This window comes from Oreochromis aureus, linkage group 18 (assembly GCF_013358895.1).
Source record: "Oreochromis aureus strain Israel breed Guangdong linkage group 18, ZZ_aureus, whole genome shotgun sequence".
NCBI lineage: Eukaryota > Metazoa > Chordata > Actinopteri > Cichliformes > Cichlidae > Oreochromis > Oreochromis aureus.
In genome coordinates, this window is record NC_052959.1 from 33,554,544 (window position 1) to 33,573,460 (window position 18,917).

The 18,917-nt window shown below is 40.5% G+C and overlaps 1 protein-coding gene and 2 long non-coding RNA genes across 4 annotated transcripts; 1 reads left to right on the top strand and 2 right to left on the bottom strand.

Annotated features, from left to right (window-relative positions):
- Positions 1-2,538: 2,538 nt before the first annotated feature.
- Positions 2,539-17,612, bottom strand: LOC120434452 (immunoglobulin lambda-1 light chain-like). Of its 2 annotated transcripts, XM_039602586.1 has the most exons (5): positions 17,405-17,612; positions 16,992-17,312; positions 4,597-4,644; positions 2,866-3,233; positions 2,539-2,828 (listed from the first exon to the last, which is right to left on the bottom strand). In XM_039602586.1, the coding sequence occupies exons 1-5, from the start codon at positions 17,445-17,447 to the stop codon at positions 2,616-2,618; spliced, it is 993 nt and encodes a 330-aa protein (XP_039458520.1). In that variant the 5' UTR covers positions 17,448-17,612; the 3' UTR covers positions 2,539-2,615. The 2 variants fall into 2 exon arrangements, with proteins under 2 accessions (XP_039458520.1, XP_039458519.1); XM_039602585.1 differs by lacking the exons at positions 16,992-17,312; positions 17,405-17,612 and having other exon boundaries at positions 2,542-2,797; positions 2,922-3,233; positions 4,597-4,854.
- LOC120434457 lies at positions 13,619-14,170 on the bottom strand. The gene is made up of 3 exons (XR_005609101.1): positions 14,072-14,170; positions 13,788-13,994; positions 13,619-13,706 (listed from the first exon to the last, which is right to left on the bottom strand). It is a non-coding gene; the product is annotated as an uncharacterized LOC120434457 (long non-coding RNA).
- Positions 14,434-15,337, top strand: LOC120434458. The gene is made up of 2 exons (XR_005609102.1): positions 14,434-14,482; positions 15,072-15,337. It is a non-coding gene; the product is annotated as an uncharacterized LOC120434458 (long non-coding RNA).
- Positions 17,613-18,917: the final 1,305 nt, after the last annotated feature.

Consider the following 18,917-nt stretch of genomic DNA (forward strand, 5'->3'; position numbering starts at 1 on the left):
AGTAAGTTAGCCGGATTTGAATGTTGACGATTTGGCGTGATCTTGGATCGTTCGGTTCTCCGAAGCTCATCTGGGACTTGCTGTCATAGCAACAGAGCCGTAAGCGTAAACCTGCTCGGGAGCAGGTTTACTTTATGTAAACAGGATTAGATCGCGGCCACTCAGGTATGTCCGCTGCAGTTATCTGAAAAGGAACAGCGATATTTCGCCACTGTTTTACCATAAATAAATATTATCAATGTAACTAAAGATAATGCAGTATTTGATGCTTTATTGATTTCATACAGATACATACAGGTCATTTCAGAAAAAAAGGGAAATGTAGTATTAATCATTCTATTACATGTATTTGATCATTCCAGATGTAATTCATATTTTAGAGTAGTAATAGTAAATTACTACGTGCAATCAAGATCAGAGACCACGCTACAAAAGCAAAGGTGGAGTTGGGAAGTCTGTTGCAGCCATGTCCTGTCCGTTTGTACGCGAGCAACCCGTTGCGGAAGGTGCAAGATTGATAAGGAGGGTTTACAGAATTCAGCGTAGATTGCGGGATAGACGGGATCCTTTAGCTCAGCGCGACAGTGTGCTCATAGAGAGATATCGATTCTCCCGTGAGGGTATTATTTTCTCTCTCTCTCTCTCTCGATATATATATATCTCCCAACTTACTGTGCATGCTTCAGTCACCCCTTGCATGGGAACAGGTAAAAGTGATGGAGTGTTATGTCAAACTACACACAAAAAAACCCCACAATGTCAATAAATGGCACAGTACGTAAAGGGGTGTGACGAGGGGGTGCAGGACCACCACCTGTCTTTATTTGCTCTGCCCTTTTCTGGGTTGCTGTTATGAACAAACAAACAGATTATTCCAGGGTCTCATGTCATAGACTAAAAGCAATATAAGTGATAAATATTACCATTCTGTAGAATATTCCTATATTTCACTTTTACTTGTTCCCATGTTCTAGTGGGTCCTGTTGTGGCTCTAATGTGGAAGAGGATATGGTGTAATATAATATAATGTGGTATAATATCACATGATATAATGTAATATCATGGATCACTTACGAGTGTAATTTGTCAGCAACTTTCTGCCAGCCCTCTCTCCTTGCTTTTGCAGCCTTTGCAGTGTTCTCCTGCGTTGTAATTAAACTCTGAAACTCCTGATATCCCAAAATCAAGAGTTCTTGCTCTGCTGCCGTAACACACTGAGCGCGCTCCTTCCACATCTTCGCCGACCAATCACAGGGTTGCCGATCAATGTTTCTACTATCGATGCGTAGCCCCTTTTAAGCCACCCAGTGATCTCAGATTACTTCATCCAGCTGTACTAATCATCAACAACAGGTGCGTTCGGAGAACCGGATTAGCGAGCTCAAAGTTAGCGCGATGATTTGATCTTGGATGTGTCATTTGATCTTGGATGTAGTAAGCGAGGTACGAAGAACATCCCCCAGGTCTTAATTATAATAATTATGATTTTTGTTTACATTTTTTAGCTCAAATTTATTATTTGTATAAATTGTACTAGTCTGAATAATTAAGCTGGTTAATCAACGACACATTTATTTTAACCTCCTGAGACACAAACTCTTACATGAAATACATTTTTAATTTCTCTTTGCTCTTTGGGCTGTTTGGGACCTGATGAATGTTTTTGTTTCTGAGAAAAATGAGATCCACATATGAGGACATTCACTTTTCAATGGGACAGTGTTAGTATGATGTCCTCGTAAGTGCATATCAGGCCCTTGTAGAGCAAAATGTAGTAATTTGGTCTAGACAACCCAAAATGTGTTGTCGACATATGTGGACACTAGGTCCCAGGAAGTTAAATGTTTTACATATTTATGATTATTAGAAAGTTAGAAAGATGCTCAATATCTATCTGAACTGATGGTGTCTTGTGAAATTGTTTTTACAAATGTTGTCTTAATTTATTCACTTTTCAGTGTTTTTAAATCATAATGGTTCTACGTGAGTTCTGTGGGATTTAATGTTTAGACTTCATCTTGTATTTTTCTGCTGTGATCGTACTAAACATCAACTCTGTAACAGCTCTGAGTTCACACTTTGTTTCTCTCACACACATGAACACAGATGCTTCCTGAATAACTTGAAGCAGAGTTCATGCTTGTAACTGTCATTGTGTTATTAAAGTGAAAAGCCACAGCTAACGGTGTGGAGGCTGCAGAGCAGAAACCCACACAGCCCGTCTGCTGCAGGAGAGCAAGTTTATGATCTGTGAATGCTGCAGTCACACAGGTTATGTATCACAGGAAAAATAAGAAACACATTTTTAACAATCCAATTTTTATTTTTGCTTCAAACAAATAACTACACTGTTGTTTTATTATGGTGGGTTCTGAATGTATCAACTGAGTTTTTTCTGCACAAATGTACAAAGAATAACAATTTGAGAAGCTACGCTTCATAAAAACATTTTAAACATGTTTATTATGTACATATATACTGGATCGTTTAAAATGATTATATGTGAAAACATCAACTGTTCAATAATGAAACATTGAACCAACTCAAAGTTAATTGACATTTCTGACTGCTGACTCGAGGAAATCTGATGGTGAGAAAAGGCGAGCAGAAAACAGTCAGTCAGCATGTGTGCAGTTGGTGGACGCTCCCTTGTTTGTGAGGATCATCAGCAGAAAGAGTCCACAGCAGTACACCAGACTCTTCACTATCAGCACTGTGTACAGCAGGCAGAGCAGCTTCACCTCGTGAATAGAAGGAAGAGAAGGAACATACAGGGCTGGTGGAAGAGCTGGAAGCTCTGAAACAGAAAAGGAGTCAAATGTTTGGAGCTGCAGTGAGAAATGTCAGTCCTCTGCTCCCTTTGACAGCATCTCCACATGAAGCTGAATCACTGCTGAACACAGTCACCAAGCCTTCATTACCTTGTTGTGTTTGGGCCTCCACTGTGCCCCCCTCGTGCTTCACCCAGCAGCTGTATTTATATGTGTCAGAATCACTCCCATCAACCATCCTGATGGCAATGGTGCGTCCCGACTCTCTGAGCTCCAGCTGCTCTCCCTCAGCAGGGGGCAGCTCCTCCGCTTCTCCGCCGTTCTTCTTCTGTCTTTTCCAGGAGAACTGGACCAGAGGAGGAAACATGGCTGAGGCCACACACAGCAGGGAGCTGTTCCCCTCCAGGTGGGCTCTGGATGCTGCTGGGTACACGCTCACCACGGGCTTCACTACCTGCTCATCTGAAGTTTGACAGCAGCAACAAGCAGCACAGACACACATTCACACAGTCAGCAGCAGCTTCCAGCACTGCACTGCATTCAGTCTGATCCTGGAAACTACATGGACTCTGATCACTAAACTACTCATCAATACAAAGTTCACTACATACACTGGATTCAGCTTCATATCAAACACAGTCATCACCTCATGTCATCATGGCTCACACGTGGAACACTCAGCATGGTTTTAAAATCAAATTCAATTCATTTCAGTTTAATTCGTCATGTGTTCGTTTTTTGTTGTTTTATAGAAATTGAATTCATTCCAATTTTAAAATATATACATTTGTCTTTATACAAGTGAAAATGTATTTTCCATATTAGTCCTTAGACACGAGTTCTAACAGAGAGACTCTTCTGCCCAAAAATAAATTCATCTTTTTTATATTGTTTTGTATTATTAATAAAATTAAATATCATTTGACAAAATTCAATTCAGCAGATAAAATTTCCATTATTTTTGTCTTTGATATGTTACCATAAAGACCATATTTGTCTTTCAGAATTATTTATTCTTAAATATTTTTGTGTAAAAATTGGAAAAGTAATGCAGTGAATATTTTAAGTTATGTTTTTATTCACATAAAAAAAACTTGTAGCAAACATTTTCAACCACTAAAACTGAAATAGTGAATAAAACGTTTTCTGTAATTAAAAATATCATAAAATATATTTTGTGTCATAAAATAAAAATTATTTGACAAAATATATTTAATCCAAATATGTATCGAAAAGTATTTTGAAAAATGTAAGAATTATTAACTTTTGTCACGTACAAATCCACAAACACGCCTTAATCTCAGAAATACATATCAGAGTTTAACAATGTCATATTCATCCTAAATTTATATGTCAGATCATTTCTGAGTTTTCTAACCAGCATTTGTTTTTATAAAAAAAGTTTTTACCAGAAGACACTTTTAGAAGTAGCTACATGAATGTTTGACTATTAAAAAATATATAGCATAAAGCAAATAGTTCCTGAAACCATATTTGTTAATCTATATTAATTTAATTTTAACATCAAATATGATCTTCTGTTAAAAACCAGCAGATGGTGCAGAATTACTGAGATGATCAAATCCTAAATATTTGTAACATCACTAATATTTGCAGAAATAAAGAATAACTTTAGTTGTTCAGTGAGATTTCAACATGTTTTCAGAGATTATTGAGCTTTTCTTATGTAACAATGGCTGCAGATGAATTCTCTACTAATGATGAAAAACTAACATGTAAAGCCTGAAGCAGCAGAAACTGACTTTAAACACATTTTCAGCTTCTACAATAAAACAACTGAAGGAAAATAAATGTTTGTTCTTACCTGTTACAGACAGTTTAGTTCCAGAGCCAAAGATGAAGTACCATCTTGCTGCCACTCCCACAGTGAGACAGATTGCTACAAAAACCTGTCTGCTGTTGAATGTGTCAGCTGAGGTGAATGAGTCCAAATGAGGAAGCAGGATCATATTTCAGCTCCATGATGTGTTTCTCTAATGTTCATATCAACATGACTGTCTCTTCTTCTCTTTTCTTTTAGCCACACTAGCAGCACGGCTCTGATGTTAATGTCAGTCTGTTGGTCAGTCCGCTACTTTAGTCCACATGAAAATAGAAAATCACTATATAAGCACCAGTCCATTTATCCCATCAATGATGTGAAAGAAAAATAATCAATAATTATGTGATGTCTTTCTGATGCTTCAGGGATGCTCCTTAAATGTGCTGTGCCAGAGTGACCGAGCCCCAGGCGCAGAGGCCAAGGGCACCACACCCCCCGAAGGGGCCCAACCGAGCCACAGGTGCCAGGCCCTGACAAGCAGCCACCGGGAGTAAGTTGGTACATACCTGAGCGCGCAGTCCCTGACACCAAGAACCATCAATGCACCGATGTCTGAGGGTGTCAGCTGCTGGCACTCCAGATGAGCAGACCTCCATACCTTGGAGGACCTGAGATTTCTCTAGACAGGTGGGCCTCTAATACCCGATCTGACATTTAGACACAGACCAAGGGGGAAAGCTGGTGACATACCTGCACCCCAAGGCCCTGCATGTGTGGGTGATTGTGGTGGAGCGGGAAGAGGGAGGCACCTGGAGATGGGGAGGTAAGGAAGGGAGCAAGAGGCCCCTCCCTGGGGCCAGCTCCTCCACTGACCCCAGTAGGCACCCCCCGCACCCTCCGGTCCCCTTTCTTAAACATCTTATAGACTGGGGCCTCTGCTAGGCATTCCCAGCACACCCTTACTATACGTTCAGGTGCACCAGGTCTGTCCAGCATCGTCCCCCACCATCTGATCCAACTCACTACCAGGTAGTGATCAGTTGACAGCTCAACCCCTCTTTGCAGCCAAGTGCCAAAACATATGGGTGCAGGTCTGGTGATAAGATTACAAAATCAATCAGCAACCTAGAGCATCCTTGTGCCATGTGCACTTATGTTCGAAAATGGTGTCGTTATTGCCAAACTGTGGTTTGCCCAAAAAAAAAAAAAAAAAAAAAAAAAACACAGCTCAGGTTCAGATCCTCCTAATCATGCCCCTCCAGGCATCACCCACAACAAATAATTATTGTGGGCCCATGCTGCACAAACTACTTAACAATATAAAAATGGCATTAAATAACAACAATGTAATAGAATAATAACAATATAAAACAATAATAGGACAATAAACGAAATAAAACAATAACTAAAACTATTTAAAATAAGTGTGTTAAAAGCCAGGGCATAAAAATGTGTATTTAGTAATGATTTAAATTGCTCAAGTGTTTGTGCCGATCTAATATTACGGGGAGACTATTCCAAAGTCTGGGACCTGCCACAGAGAAGGATCTATCACCACGAGATTTGAGAGTAGTCCGTAGGATGGACAGCATTAATTTAGAGGTAGACCTCATGGTTTTTCCTGGAGCATAAGCAGAGAGGAGCTCAGACAGGTAAGAAGGGGCTCAGGCGTTAAGTGACTTAAAAACAAAAAGTAAAAGTTTAAATTGGATCCTGTAGGAGACAGGAAGCCAGTGTAAAGAAGCTAACACTGGGGTTATATGCTCTCTCCGTTTGGTGCCAGTTAGCAGGCAAGCAGCTGCATTTTGGACCATCTGAAGACGATGGATGGTGGCCTGATCTAGACCATAATACAATGAATTGCAGTAGTCCAAGCTGCAAGTAAGGAGAAGTTGAATAACATATTCAAAGACGTTAGCCGGGACATATGGTTTTACCTAAGGTAGCTGTCTTAACTGAAAGAAGCAGGACTGAACTACTGCAATCACCTGCTTATTCACTTTAAAAGAACCATTAAGATCGACACCGAGGTTTTTTACATGTGTTTTACAATAGGAGGAAAGGGGGACCAGAGCGCTGTCGATGTGATTAAAGTTGCCAAAAATCACGACTTCAGTTTTATCTTCATTTAGCTTTAAAAAATTTAGCGTCAACCACTGTTTGACATTGTCAAGGAAGCGTAATAAGAGCTGGGGATGGTCTGCCCCTGCTTTTAAAGGTAGATAAATCTGCAAATCATCAGCAAAACAGTGAAAAGAAATGCTGTACCGTGAGAAGATGGAGCCCAATGGCAACAAATAGAGTGCTAACAGGGCAGGACCCAAAATAGAGCCTTGAGGTACACCGTATTTAAGAGGGGCTATTTTGGATTTGTGGGGGCCCATACTGACATGAAAAGACCTTTCTGACAAGTAGGACCGAAACCACTGGAGGGTAGATCATTTTAGGCCAGCATGAAAATCTAGCCTTTATAACAGGATGTTATGGTCGAGACAGGACATCCTGTTATAAAGCCAGAACATCTAACTATTCATCAGTCATTGAAGAAAATAACAACCCCAGGTTTCTCTTCAGCACTGTAGCCAGGCTGACAAACAGTCAGAGCTCTATTGAGCCAACAATCCCTTTAACGTTAACTAGTAATGACTTCATGAACTTCTGCACAAATAACATTTTAATCATTAGAGAAAAAATTACCAATAATCATCCGACAGATGTACTATTATCTACAGCTAATTTCAGTACCATTGATATTCATTTATACTCTTTTTCTCCAATTGATCTTTCTGAGTTAACTTCAATAATTATTTCCTCCAAACCATCAACGTGTCCTTTAGACCCCATTCCTACAAAACTGCTCAAAGAAGTCCTGCCATTAATTAATTCTTCAATCTTAAACATGATCAACCTATCTCTAATAATCGGCTATGTACCACAGGCCTTCAAGCTGGCTGTAGTTAAACCTTTACTCAAAAAGCCATCTCTAGACCCAGCTGTCTTAGCTAATTATAGGCCAATCTCCAACCTTCCTTTCATATCAAACATCCTTGAAAGAGTAGTTGTCAAACAGCTAACAGATCATCTGCAGAGGAATGGCTTATTTGAAGAGTTTCAGTCAGGTTTCAGAGCTCATCACAGCACAGAAACAGCTTTAGTGAAGGTTACAAATGATCTTCTTATGGCCTCTGACAGTGGACTCATCTCTGTGCTTGTCCTGCTAGACCTCAGTGCTGCGTTCGATACTGTTGACCATAATATCCTATTAGAGCGATTGGAACATGCTGTAGGTATTACAGGTACTGCACTGCAGAGGTTTGTATCATATCTATCTAATAGACTCCAATTTCTAAATGGTAAATGGCCTGTATTTGTATAGCGCTTTACACATTCAGTCATCCACACACTGGTGATGGCAAGCTACATTGTAGCCACAGCCGCCCTGGGGCGCACTGAGACAGGTGAGGCTGCCGGACACTGGCACCACCGGGCCCTCTGACCACCACCAATACATGTAACTGGAGAGTCCTCTTCACACACTAAGGTCAATTGTGGAGTTCCACAGGGTTCGGTGCTAGGACCAATTCTGTTTACATTATACATGCTTCCCCTAGGCAGCATCATTAGAAGACATAGCATAAATTTTCACTGCTATGCAGATGACACGCAGCTCTATCTGTCCATGAAGCCAGGTAACACACACCAATGAGTTAAACTGCAGGAATGTCTTAAAGACATAAAGACCTGGATGGCCGCTAACTTTCTGCTTCTTAATTCAGATAAAACTGAGGTTATTGTACTCGGCCCTGAAAATCTTAGAAATATGGTATCTAACCAGATTCTTACCTTGGATGGCATTACCTTGGCCTCCAGTAATGCTGTGAGGAACCTTGGAGTCATTTTTGACCAGGACATGTCCTTCAATGCACATATTAAACAAATATGTAAGACTGCTTTCTTCCATTTGTGCAACATCTCTAAAATTAGAAATATCCTGTCTCAGAGTGATGCTGAAAAACTAGTTCATGCATTTATTACTTCCAGGCTGGACTACTGTAATTCACTATTATCAGGATGTCCTAAAAACTCACTGAAAAGTCTTCAGCTAATCCAAAATGCTGCAGCAAGAGTCCTGACAGGGACTAGAAAGAGAGAGCAGATTTCTCCTGTATTGGCTTCCCTTCATTGGCTTCCTGTTAAGTCCAGAATTGAATTCAAAATCCTGCTCCTCACATACAAGGTCTTAAATAATCAGGCCCCATCTTATCTTAACCTCTTAAGCCCCACGCCCCCGGTACCGGGGGCAAAAGGGAGGAGATCACGTTTAATCGGTTATAACGCCGGTTGAGAAATATAACTCCAGACATGTGTGGTATCCACAGAAACCTCAGAATCTCAGCTACAATGTCATATAAACCATTTCTACAACCACCAAACACACCGCAAACAAGCCGCGATTAAACGAGCAGTTACATAAATGCGCAGAAGTCCGCTAACACGCAAACGAGAACCAGACATTCTTCAGACTTCATGTAACCGGTTATAAATAGGCTGGCTAGCTTCCAGGGCTATCACTGCGTAAACACACAAAGTTTGACCACGATCGGACTAAAATTCACCGAATTAGCTGCAAAAGAAGAAAAAAATTAGGCGAGAATAAAATCTACTTCCTTTTTCTGTGTTCCAGTCTCAGTAACTTTGACACAGTAATATCCGCTTTAATATTTACACCTCTGATTAAATGTCCCAAGTGTTAGCTTCATTTTGATACCAAGATTGTAAGGACGGAGTTTGTAATTGCAGAGAAATAATCAATTTAACACTAGAATTACTGAGCCTTTTTTCCCTGGTGCAAGTCCCTACTACTAGATTTACTAGCCTGCGCAAATTTGCGTAAATTCCCCCCGACCTTAACACCTCTTGGCACCCCACTGAGATTTTCACAGGTCTTCAGCTCCATTGTTCTCCTGCTTTTGTTGTGCAAACACACCCTACCCCAACCCCTAACCATGAGAGATTCAGGTCTTTCCTTCCGTGCAAGGCTACTTTCCTTCCTTACCTGCAGCGTAATATACACTACGGTAGTTTGTATATGCAATATTTCTTATATGCAATATTAGTTCTTGTCAATCCTTGTCACTACATTGGATGCCTGGCCATAAACATATATACACAGAGTTGTACATATATTTATATATTTATATAGCACACCCTATATAATATGCATAAAGTCTAGTTATACACACAGACACATCTATATGTGTACATATATATATATATATATATATATATATATATATATATATATATATATATATACACACACATATACACAGACAGACAGATAGATAGATAGATGTGTGTGTGTGTACATACACCAATATTTTTGAATACTCGTGTCCATATATATGTTTCCAGATTGTTTGTATAGTGCACTTTCTATACCGTGCTCTGTCCACTTTTTTTGCAATGACAATGCAGATTTTCCACTTGTGGGACAAATAAATGCAGATTTGCTGTGTGTGTGTGTGTGTGTGTGTGTGTGTGTGTGTGTGTGTGTGTTTGTGTGCAACACTGGCATTTGTTTACTCAGATCCAAGGCAGGCCAAACCTCTGTGTTACAACCTACATACAAAAGAAACACATTCACAATATATGGGTACACAAGTCTGTTTTATTTCAAAGTGTTTCAAACTTTACAGCGTTTGCAGACCCAGTGTCCATCATCCCTGCATTTGGCACAGGTGAATTTCTGACATGTTGCACAGGTAAACCTGCTGCGATTCCTGTTGTAGCTCTCTTGCACCTGGCACTGCGTTGTCTTTACAGTCCCTGGCACAGAAGCTGCAGCAGCCTGCCTCTGTGCTAATATTTCCTTGTGCTGCATGAATCGGCAACGAAGTTGCTGAGCTAGAAGACTCAGAAACAATCTTCTTTTGCCTGTCCACCCTGTACATGCCTTGTACAAAATGTAGGCATTCACTGCCGCCAGGTCCAGCATATTGTAGAAAACCGCTACTGGCCACCTGCGTGTCTATAGGCCTGTATAGCACACATCAGAAAACATTGTAGCACTGGTGTTAAATTGTATTCACATACATTCATGTGGTTATAGTCTGTTATCGTGTTGGGTTTCCTCTTTCTGCCATCACCGATCGTCACGTCTTGGTGCATGGAACAGTCTTGTTTTTTTTTTAGGTGCATAAATTGTCAAGGAGACACTGTCACTTCTAAGCACTGAAGTGGAGAACACCTCTCGCTTTGCAGTATCTTTTGCAAGTTGAGGAAGTTCACGCCGGACTTTATTCACCGTGCCCAGTAACGTTGTTTTGCGCTGCAGCAGTCTGTGCGACAGTGACAGTGAAGTAAAGAAATTGTCCATTGTGACATTTCTCCCATCATCCAAAAACGGCTCCATCAGTTTCATGCCCACATTCTCTGCCAGCCTCTCTCCCTTCTGACGACTGGGGTCCTTTCCCAAGTAAGGAGATGCACTGCAGACATATTTGGTGTCCAAATTCGTGGCCATCCAGAACTTGATCCCAAATTTGTCTGGCTTGGTTGCAATATACTGTGTGAATGGACAACGAACCTTGGTAGGAAACAGCTGTTCCCTACCAAGCATTTCTTGCAGCTGGCAACAACGGTCGTGCATTCAGTATAGCTGTGACTACTGCAAGAAATGTGGTCAAAATCTCATGAGTAAGTCGAAGCATTTCTACCAGGCATTTCTGAAAGTTGTAACACAGAGGTTTGGCCTGCCTTGGATCTGAGCAACTCTAAGTGAACAAATGCAAATGTGCCAGGCCTCAAGGATAATGGGTGGTTTGCACAACAAAAGCTGTAGGAGGAACAAGCTGACGACCTGTGAAAATCTCAGCAGGGGTGCTTAACACCTTGGGACTTGCACCAGAAAATTAAAAAAGCCAGTAATTCTAGGGGGTTTTGGGTTTAGGGAAGTTACGCAAATTTGCGCAGGATAGTAAATCTAGTGTTAATTGAGGCATTGCATTTTCGAGCAGGAAGCTCAGAAAACCCCTTGGGGCTCAAGAGGTTAATGACCTTGTAGTACCATATCACCCTATTAGAGCACTTCGCTCTCGCTCTGCAGGCCTACTTGTTGTTCCTAGAGTATTTAAAAGTAGAATGGGAGGCAGAGCCTTCAGTTTTCAGGCCCCTCTTCTGTGGAACCAGCTTCCAGTTTGGATTCAGGAGACAGACACTATCTCTACTTTCAAGATTAGGCTTCAAACTTTCCTTTTTGCTAAAGCATATAGTTAGGGCTGGACCAGGTGACCCTGAATCCTCCCTTAGTTATGCTGCAATAGGCTGCCAGGGGATTCCCATGATGCATTGAGTTTTTCCTTTCCAGTCACCTTTCTCACTCACTATGTGTTAATAGACCTCTCTGTATTGAATCATATATGTTATTAATCTCTGTCTCTCTTCCACAGGATGTCTTTTCCCTGTCTTCCTTCTCTCACCCCAACCAATCACAGCAGATGGCCCCGCCCCTCCCTGAGCCTGGTTCTGTCGGAGGTTTCTTCCTGTTAAAAGGGAGTTTTTCCTTCCCACTGTCGCCAAAGTGCTTGCTCATAGCGGGTCATATGATTGTTGGGTTTTTCTTTTTATTTGTTATTGTACAATCTACTGTACAATATAAAAATGCCTTGGTGCGACTGTTGTGGTGATTTGATGCTATATAAATACAATTGAATTTAATTTAATTGAAATTGAACAGAGTCCCCAGGCGGGGCACACTCCAGCACCCCAGACAGAGACTCCAAGCAGGCTGGGTACTCTGAACCACCACCCGGAGAATAAGCACAGATCACAGTCAAGACCCATTCTCTGACCGGAAGGTGCAAAACCCTCTCAACCACTGGGTGAAACCCCAACATGCATACAAGCCGAGGGGATACTAGGATAACGACAACAGCCCGCCGCATCTAACCAGGGGCAACTCCAGACTGAGACAGAGTCCAGCCCCACTCCGGTAGACTGGCTCCAGTTCCCAAGCTGTGCGTTGAGGTGAGAGCAAGCTGGTACCTCTCATCCTCACGCACTAACTCAGGCTCCTTTCCCACATGTGAGGTGACATTCCACATCTCAATTCCGAGTCTTGATAGCCGGGAAACCATCCACCAGGGCTTCTGTTCCTTGCCACCGCCCGGGTCACAATGCACCCGACCCCCACGGTGCCTCCTGCAGGTGGTGGGTCTGCAGGCAGATGGGCCCATGTCCCTTTTTCGGGCTGTGCCCTGCTGGGCGCAATGGACTAAAGCCCAGACACCAGACGCTCAACCTCATGCAAACCCCCTTGCCTGGCTCCAGGGCGGGCCCCAGTAACCCTATCCCGGGCAGAGTGAAGTGTTCCCTCAATGGTCTTCTCATAGGGGAATCGCTCTTTTTCTGCTCCCTTAACCAGGACCAATTTGCCATGGGAGACCCTACCAGGGGGCAAAAGCCCCCGGACAACATAGCATCTGGGATTCCTGGGACACCCAAAGCCCTCCACCACAATAAGGAAGAGATTGTGGTGAAAATTAAGGGTGGAGCCGAACCCAAAAGGGTTCAAACAAACAATGTGTGTTTTCCAAATACTTATTTCAAACAAATACTTTAAAATATATTTGTATTCGGGAACAAGAAAAACTTTATATCAAAAAGCTGAGTTTCCTTATGAGAACGCAGTGCATGACTGGATGAGTGACTGACACAGGGTGCTCCACACAGCAACAGAGAGACTCGGCTGAGTGAAAAAAGACTAATTTTGTTGAATAGGTTTTTTTTGTACCTTAACTGGGTTCTGGAGTCAATTTATGACATTCGCGAAGATCGGGAGATTAATCCATTGCACTGCATTTGTTACGGCTGAGAGGGCCAGGCTGTGGGTGTGGACTCAAATGCAGACACAGAGGGAGGTAAAACGGGCGTGAACACAGTGCTTTATTTACAGTGTCCAGTTAATATACAAAGCAGGAAGCTATGAATGCTATGACAGGAGAATGCTATGAACTGTGGGAGCTACTAACTGAGAACTATGAAGTCAAACTATGAACATGAAACTGAGTACTATGACTAGGTGCTAGATTTCATGGACGGATCCTGGGAATGGAAAAAGGGGCAGCGGCTTGGATGGAGGTACGCAGTCACTATAATGAGAGGAGACAAGTAGTCAGTGGCAGTCTAGTGAATCACAGCTTAAGGATTAGACTATGGTGGTTAGGGCTTACGTGTTGCAGGTTAAAGTGTCATGCGAGGAGGGGGTGTCCAAGGGGTTCCGGGTGAGGAGTGTCCAGAGTATACTTGGAGCGAGGGACTTGGCAGGGAGGCAGGCAGGGGTAGTCCAATGATGGAAAGGAAGCAACCAGATGACAGAACCAGCGTCCAGGCGGAGATGTGAGTAGCTTAGCTTGGGAAGTGTGACTGCCAGGTGAGTCCTATGACAAAGAAAACACGGTGAGGAGAAAAGCAGTAGTTAAGGGCTCTCACAAGGGCTTGGCGGCCTAGCACTGACGTGAGTTAGCAGAAGATCTGGCAGAGATCTGTTGTGAATGCTGGTCTTATATGCTGGTGGCTAGATTGGAACCACACGGCAAATTCAAAAGTGTTAAATGTATTGGTGTTAGTAGTCTTCTTGCAAAAGTAGAGTTAATTTTACTCTTAGTAGAGTCACATTCCTTTAATATAACTCTGAGGTGTAAAATTATAGTAGTTAAAACCGAGTGTTAAAAATGAGTGTTTCTATGTCAAATCTGGAGGTGTTACAATGGAAACATTAACTCTTGAGCTCTTAACTCCGAACTCCTAGAAGGGCTATGACACTAATAGAGTAAATTCACAGACTCCGCCCCCAGCACTCCAATCGAAGCTGAAGTGAAGCCGTTTCAGAACATTTTGCTCTTCATATTTGAGTTTGCCATGCTTGGTAAGTCATTTTTTCAAAGATTGTTTCACTTATTATTATTAGCTTTTACTTCTGTGGCTCTTTGGAGTTGAGAAAAAGCTGTGTGAAAGGCATTAGGCATGTTGCTCGGTGATAGCATAATATTCTGTTTTAGCTAGGTGAAATGTATTGTTTGCGGGCAAATACTACAGCCTCAGTCAAATTTTTGGTCAACTTAAATACACCTAAAACAATGTCTAGAATGTGAAATGTTGGTATAATGGTGCTACTTGAAGCCTGAAAACGATCTCCCTTAAAAAAAAACAAAAAACGAGCAGTAGCTGCTGTTTGCTCGTTTTTTTCTAAATATGTCCTGACTGGGTTCTACGTTAGCATTTTGATCCCTCCAGAGCTTTGTGCACACGGTTTAGGTAAAAATGAAAAAGGTTGAGGTTTTAAATTTAGTTCAGTATTACCTGTTGTCTGTGTCCTTGTCTTTTGGGAAAATACACAAGTAATGGCTCAAAAATGATTCCTTTTTTTTACTGTGCTGCAATTGATTACCGGATTATTTGTGCAATTAATTAGTGTCAACTAATTTTTAATCAATTTTTAATCAATCTCCACACAGAATATGCCGTGAATATGAAGGTGGAATATGGGGGAGAGCAGAAGTGCGTTGAAGTTCCACAAAGTGATGAATGAAGGACGTGCATATTGTATTGAAGAAATAAGTGATGAGAATGCTGTTATTTATTTGCATTTACCAGCTCACCTATGTCAGACCTTTTGATAAACAAAATTCTAATGAAAGTGAGAACATGTACATTGTTACATCTTTCAGAAAATGTTTTGCAATTGTGGTGCACAGTTCAGAATAAATGTTTTTTAAAACCATTGAATCTTTTTAATGTTTATTTCCAAAGGAATTTCTAGAAGTTCAGAACAGTAGAATTTCCACTTTTTAGAATTAATTAGAAGATAACTCTTATGTAGTTAAACTAAAATACTCTTTGAAAGTTAATATATAAACTCTTAACACCCAGTTAGCATTAGTAAGTGTTAAATTATCAACTCCAGATAGATTTGGTGTTTAACACTAAATCAGCGTTAACTTACCAACTCTCCAAAAAGAGTTAAATTAACACTCTCTGGTGTGGACCCATATAGACACTTTAATAGTGTTGAAATCAAATCTGACAGTGTTAATTTGGACATGCTGGATTTGCTGTGCAGGTGTGGAGGCTGATTGGAGTCTCTGCCTGAAGGTGGAGACAGTGGAGTGGAAAAACCCCGCACTCACCCAGACCATGACAGCATTATTGACATCTGCAGTCGGGTGCTCTCATGTTTACTCTGTTTATGCAGCTCTGTTAGCTCGGTAATTTACGAATAGGCCGTTGATAGAGTAACGTTAACATTCAGTTCAAAAGGTTCAAAAGATGCTTGTGTAGTTGTGTCAAATTGTATGCACTTGTGCGTGCTATATGGTACGTATAAGTTACTCTGTCTTTTGCAGACAGCAAGATGTAGACTATAGACTAATTAACCTTACCATAGCCGTCACTCCTTAACTTAGCAGAAACTCCCCACATGGATTTGGGCAATCAAATAGAAAACAGTATTGCTGATGCTGAAACACCTCTTGGTCCCCCACCAGCCAAAAAACTTGCTCAAGTTCTGTGTAGAAGCATTTTACAATCAGTGCTGCAGATGAAACCAAAGTGATATGTACTGTGTGCAAAAGTCAAATCAGCAGAGGCAGAGATATCAAACATCTGTCGACATCTGTTATGCATAATCACATTCACCTAAAGCATCCTCTCTTGCTACTGTCTGCCAATACCCCCACAAGAACCAATTCATCATCACAGTCAGGTTCTGCCCTTGCAAGTCAGTTTCGCTGTCTGTTCAGTGTCCTCCAATAAGGACGGGTGGTGGGGAGTTCATAATGTTCACAATAGTATTTTATTAGTTGTTGGCTTATCCAGGGATGAGGCTGTTATGTTATTTTCTTTTCAATGACGTTTCTTGTTACATGTTCATTGCTGGATTTATGAAAAACATCAATTAATATTGCATATCCATAATTACTATACTGGGTATAATTGAAGAATACTTACACTATAACGCAAGTATAAGTGTAACGCAAAAAAAAAAAAAAGAAAAAAAAAGAACAGGACTTCTACGCTTATTTGCCCCCCCCCCCCCCTCAAAAAATACAAATACTGCCTGTAGTGGAAATGTCCCACAAAAACATTTGTGGCACTGAGGATTTGGAGGTTTGAAGTTTGATGTCATCTGTTCCTCCTTTTTCTATTTTGAAATATGATGAAAAATCTTTTCAAATAAAGAAATAAATAGAATTGAATTCTGACAGCAGTAAATAAAAATCGTCCCTGAGCTCAGTATGTTTGTGACTCTGAGATGGAGGTGAAATCTGTGAACCTGGGCTGTGGTTTACTGCTCTCTTCCTGTCAAACACTGTTTGACTTCTGTTCATCTGTTGGTTTTTGTTCAGGCTGCAGGGATCATTTCTCACTGTGGGCACCTCTCTTCCAACAGTCACAGTAGTAGGTGGCTGAATGATCAATTTTAACTTTTTCTATCCTAAACTCACAGCCATTCTGTTTATTCACAGCTGAGAAATCATCTTTGTGAGGATGATTCCAACGAGTGGATAATCTGCAATCACTTTTATAAATTCGCAGAACTGCTTTGAATGTTTCATTTTCTTTCTTCTGGTACCAGTGTGCATAATTGCCATCACACTGCTGTATCCCTCCACAGCTGAAGGAGACACTTTCTCCAACTCTCCTGGTCAATGTTAAATCGTCCTGAATCACCTGTGCTGCTGCCATGGTAACCAGTGCTGTAGAGACACAGACAGATAGATGAAGGTTAGTGTGACAGTGTTTGTTACAGGTTGACTTTGTTGGCTCCTGATTGGCTGGAAACACTCACCTGAACGCAGACAGCACAGAGCAGCAGCTGGGAGGAAAAGCATTTTGTGCAGTGGTGTTTCCTCTGGTGAACCTGGGGAGAAGTGGTGCTCTGATGCAGCTGAGGCCAAACAAGGACGAGCTGTGAGATCAGACGAGGGCCACGTGGTTTCTAACAGGTCCTCAAAGCTCCCATCAGCCCCTGCGGCCCACAGATAAGACTGCTGCTGCTGATTGACAGCTCAGCTGAAGCTGCTGTGTGGTTTCATCGTCTTCATTTCAATCTGACAGCAGATCCAAAAATCTGGGTCACATGATGCAGAAACACTCAAACACATTCATGTTCCCACAAACACATTCAGGTTGCTGTGAATTTAGTAACACACACTGTTATCTGTTGTTTTCTTCTTTATCTTACTTTTTGAATATGTTCAGCTTTTCTTTATTTTTGTGAATCAAAATAAATAAATAATATTCACAGCATCACTAAAGTTCAGCGAATTTATAATTGTAAATTAAATGAGTAAAAACAGCTTGCTACATTAACTTTGACCTATACCCGTCTGTGATAATCTGTTAAAACAATAATCACAATAACTGATCATTTAATGTATTTTTTTACCCGAAAACAAAGAAACATTTCATATAAATGAGGTTTTATCAGATATAAATTTGAAATGGAATAAAGAAGTAGTGTCAAAATGCTTGAATTAAATTTTAATTAAAAGTGGGGGAAAAATCCACTTCATATTAATTAAGTATCAATCAAACCAGATGGGGACATTTTTGACCCCTGAGGTCTGATTATGTGCCGCCATTTAAAATTTATAAATGGTTAAAAAAATCCCACTAAAGTTCAACATACAGCACTCTGTGGTTAGTCAGATAGTCAAAATTATCTAAACAATTAAATATTTTATCGTCTTGTTTTATTTTCCCTCACAAACAGAGTGTCCTTTATGTAAACCAGGTCTGGTGGGCGTAAAATGTAAAATGTTGGGTAAATTCTGTGTTAATGTTTTGGTCTTAAGTAAAACTAAGATGTAACACTGAATTGATTGACAATTTATACTTTAAAAAACAGTTAAATGAAGTGGGGACTTTTTGGACAATGCAGATCGGAACGACATTATGAGGGTTAAATCTTAATATTAATATCAACAGAATTTATAGTACAGCGTGCGTGAACTTAAAAAATATTCAGCACTGGTTAAAACATCAAATTAGTAAATGAACTTTGTTTTAAATTGGTTTCTCTGTGCTGGTCTTAATTAAAATAATTATGATTTCAATTCAATTTTTAATTCAAATTTATTATTTGTATAAATTGTATTAGTCTGAATAATTAAGCTGATTAATCAATTAAACATTTTGATTAATTTTTTTTTACATATTTATAATTATTAGAAAAAGTTAGAAAGATGCTCAATATCTATCTGAACTGATGGTGTCTTGTGAAATTGTTTTTACAAGTTTTGTCTTAATTTATTCACTTTTTCAGTGTTTTAAAATCATAATGGTTCTACATGAGTTCT

Coding starts and splice junctions, on each gene's coding strand:
- LOC120434452 (XM_039602586.1), bottom strand. CDS start 17,447: ATGCTTTTCCTCCCAGCTGCTGCTCTGTGCTGTCTGCGTTCAG. Junction 17,313..17,404: donor TCTGTGCTGTCTGCGTTCAG/GTGAGTGTTTCC, acceptor GTGTCTCTACAG/CACTGGTTACCATGGCAGCA. Junction 2,829..2,865: donor CAGCTTCATGTGGAGATGCT/GTCAAAGGGAGC, acceptor TTCTCACTGCAG/CTCCAAACATTTGACTCCTT.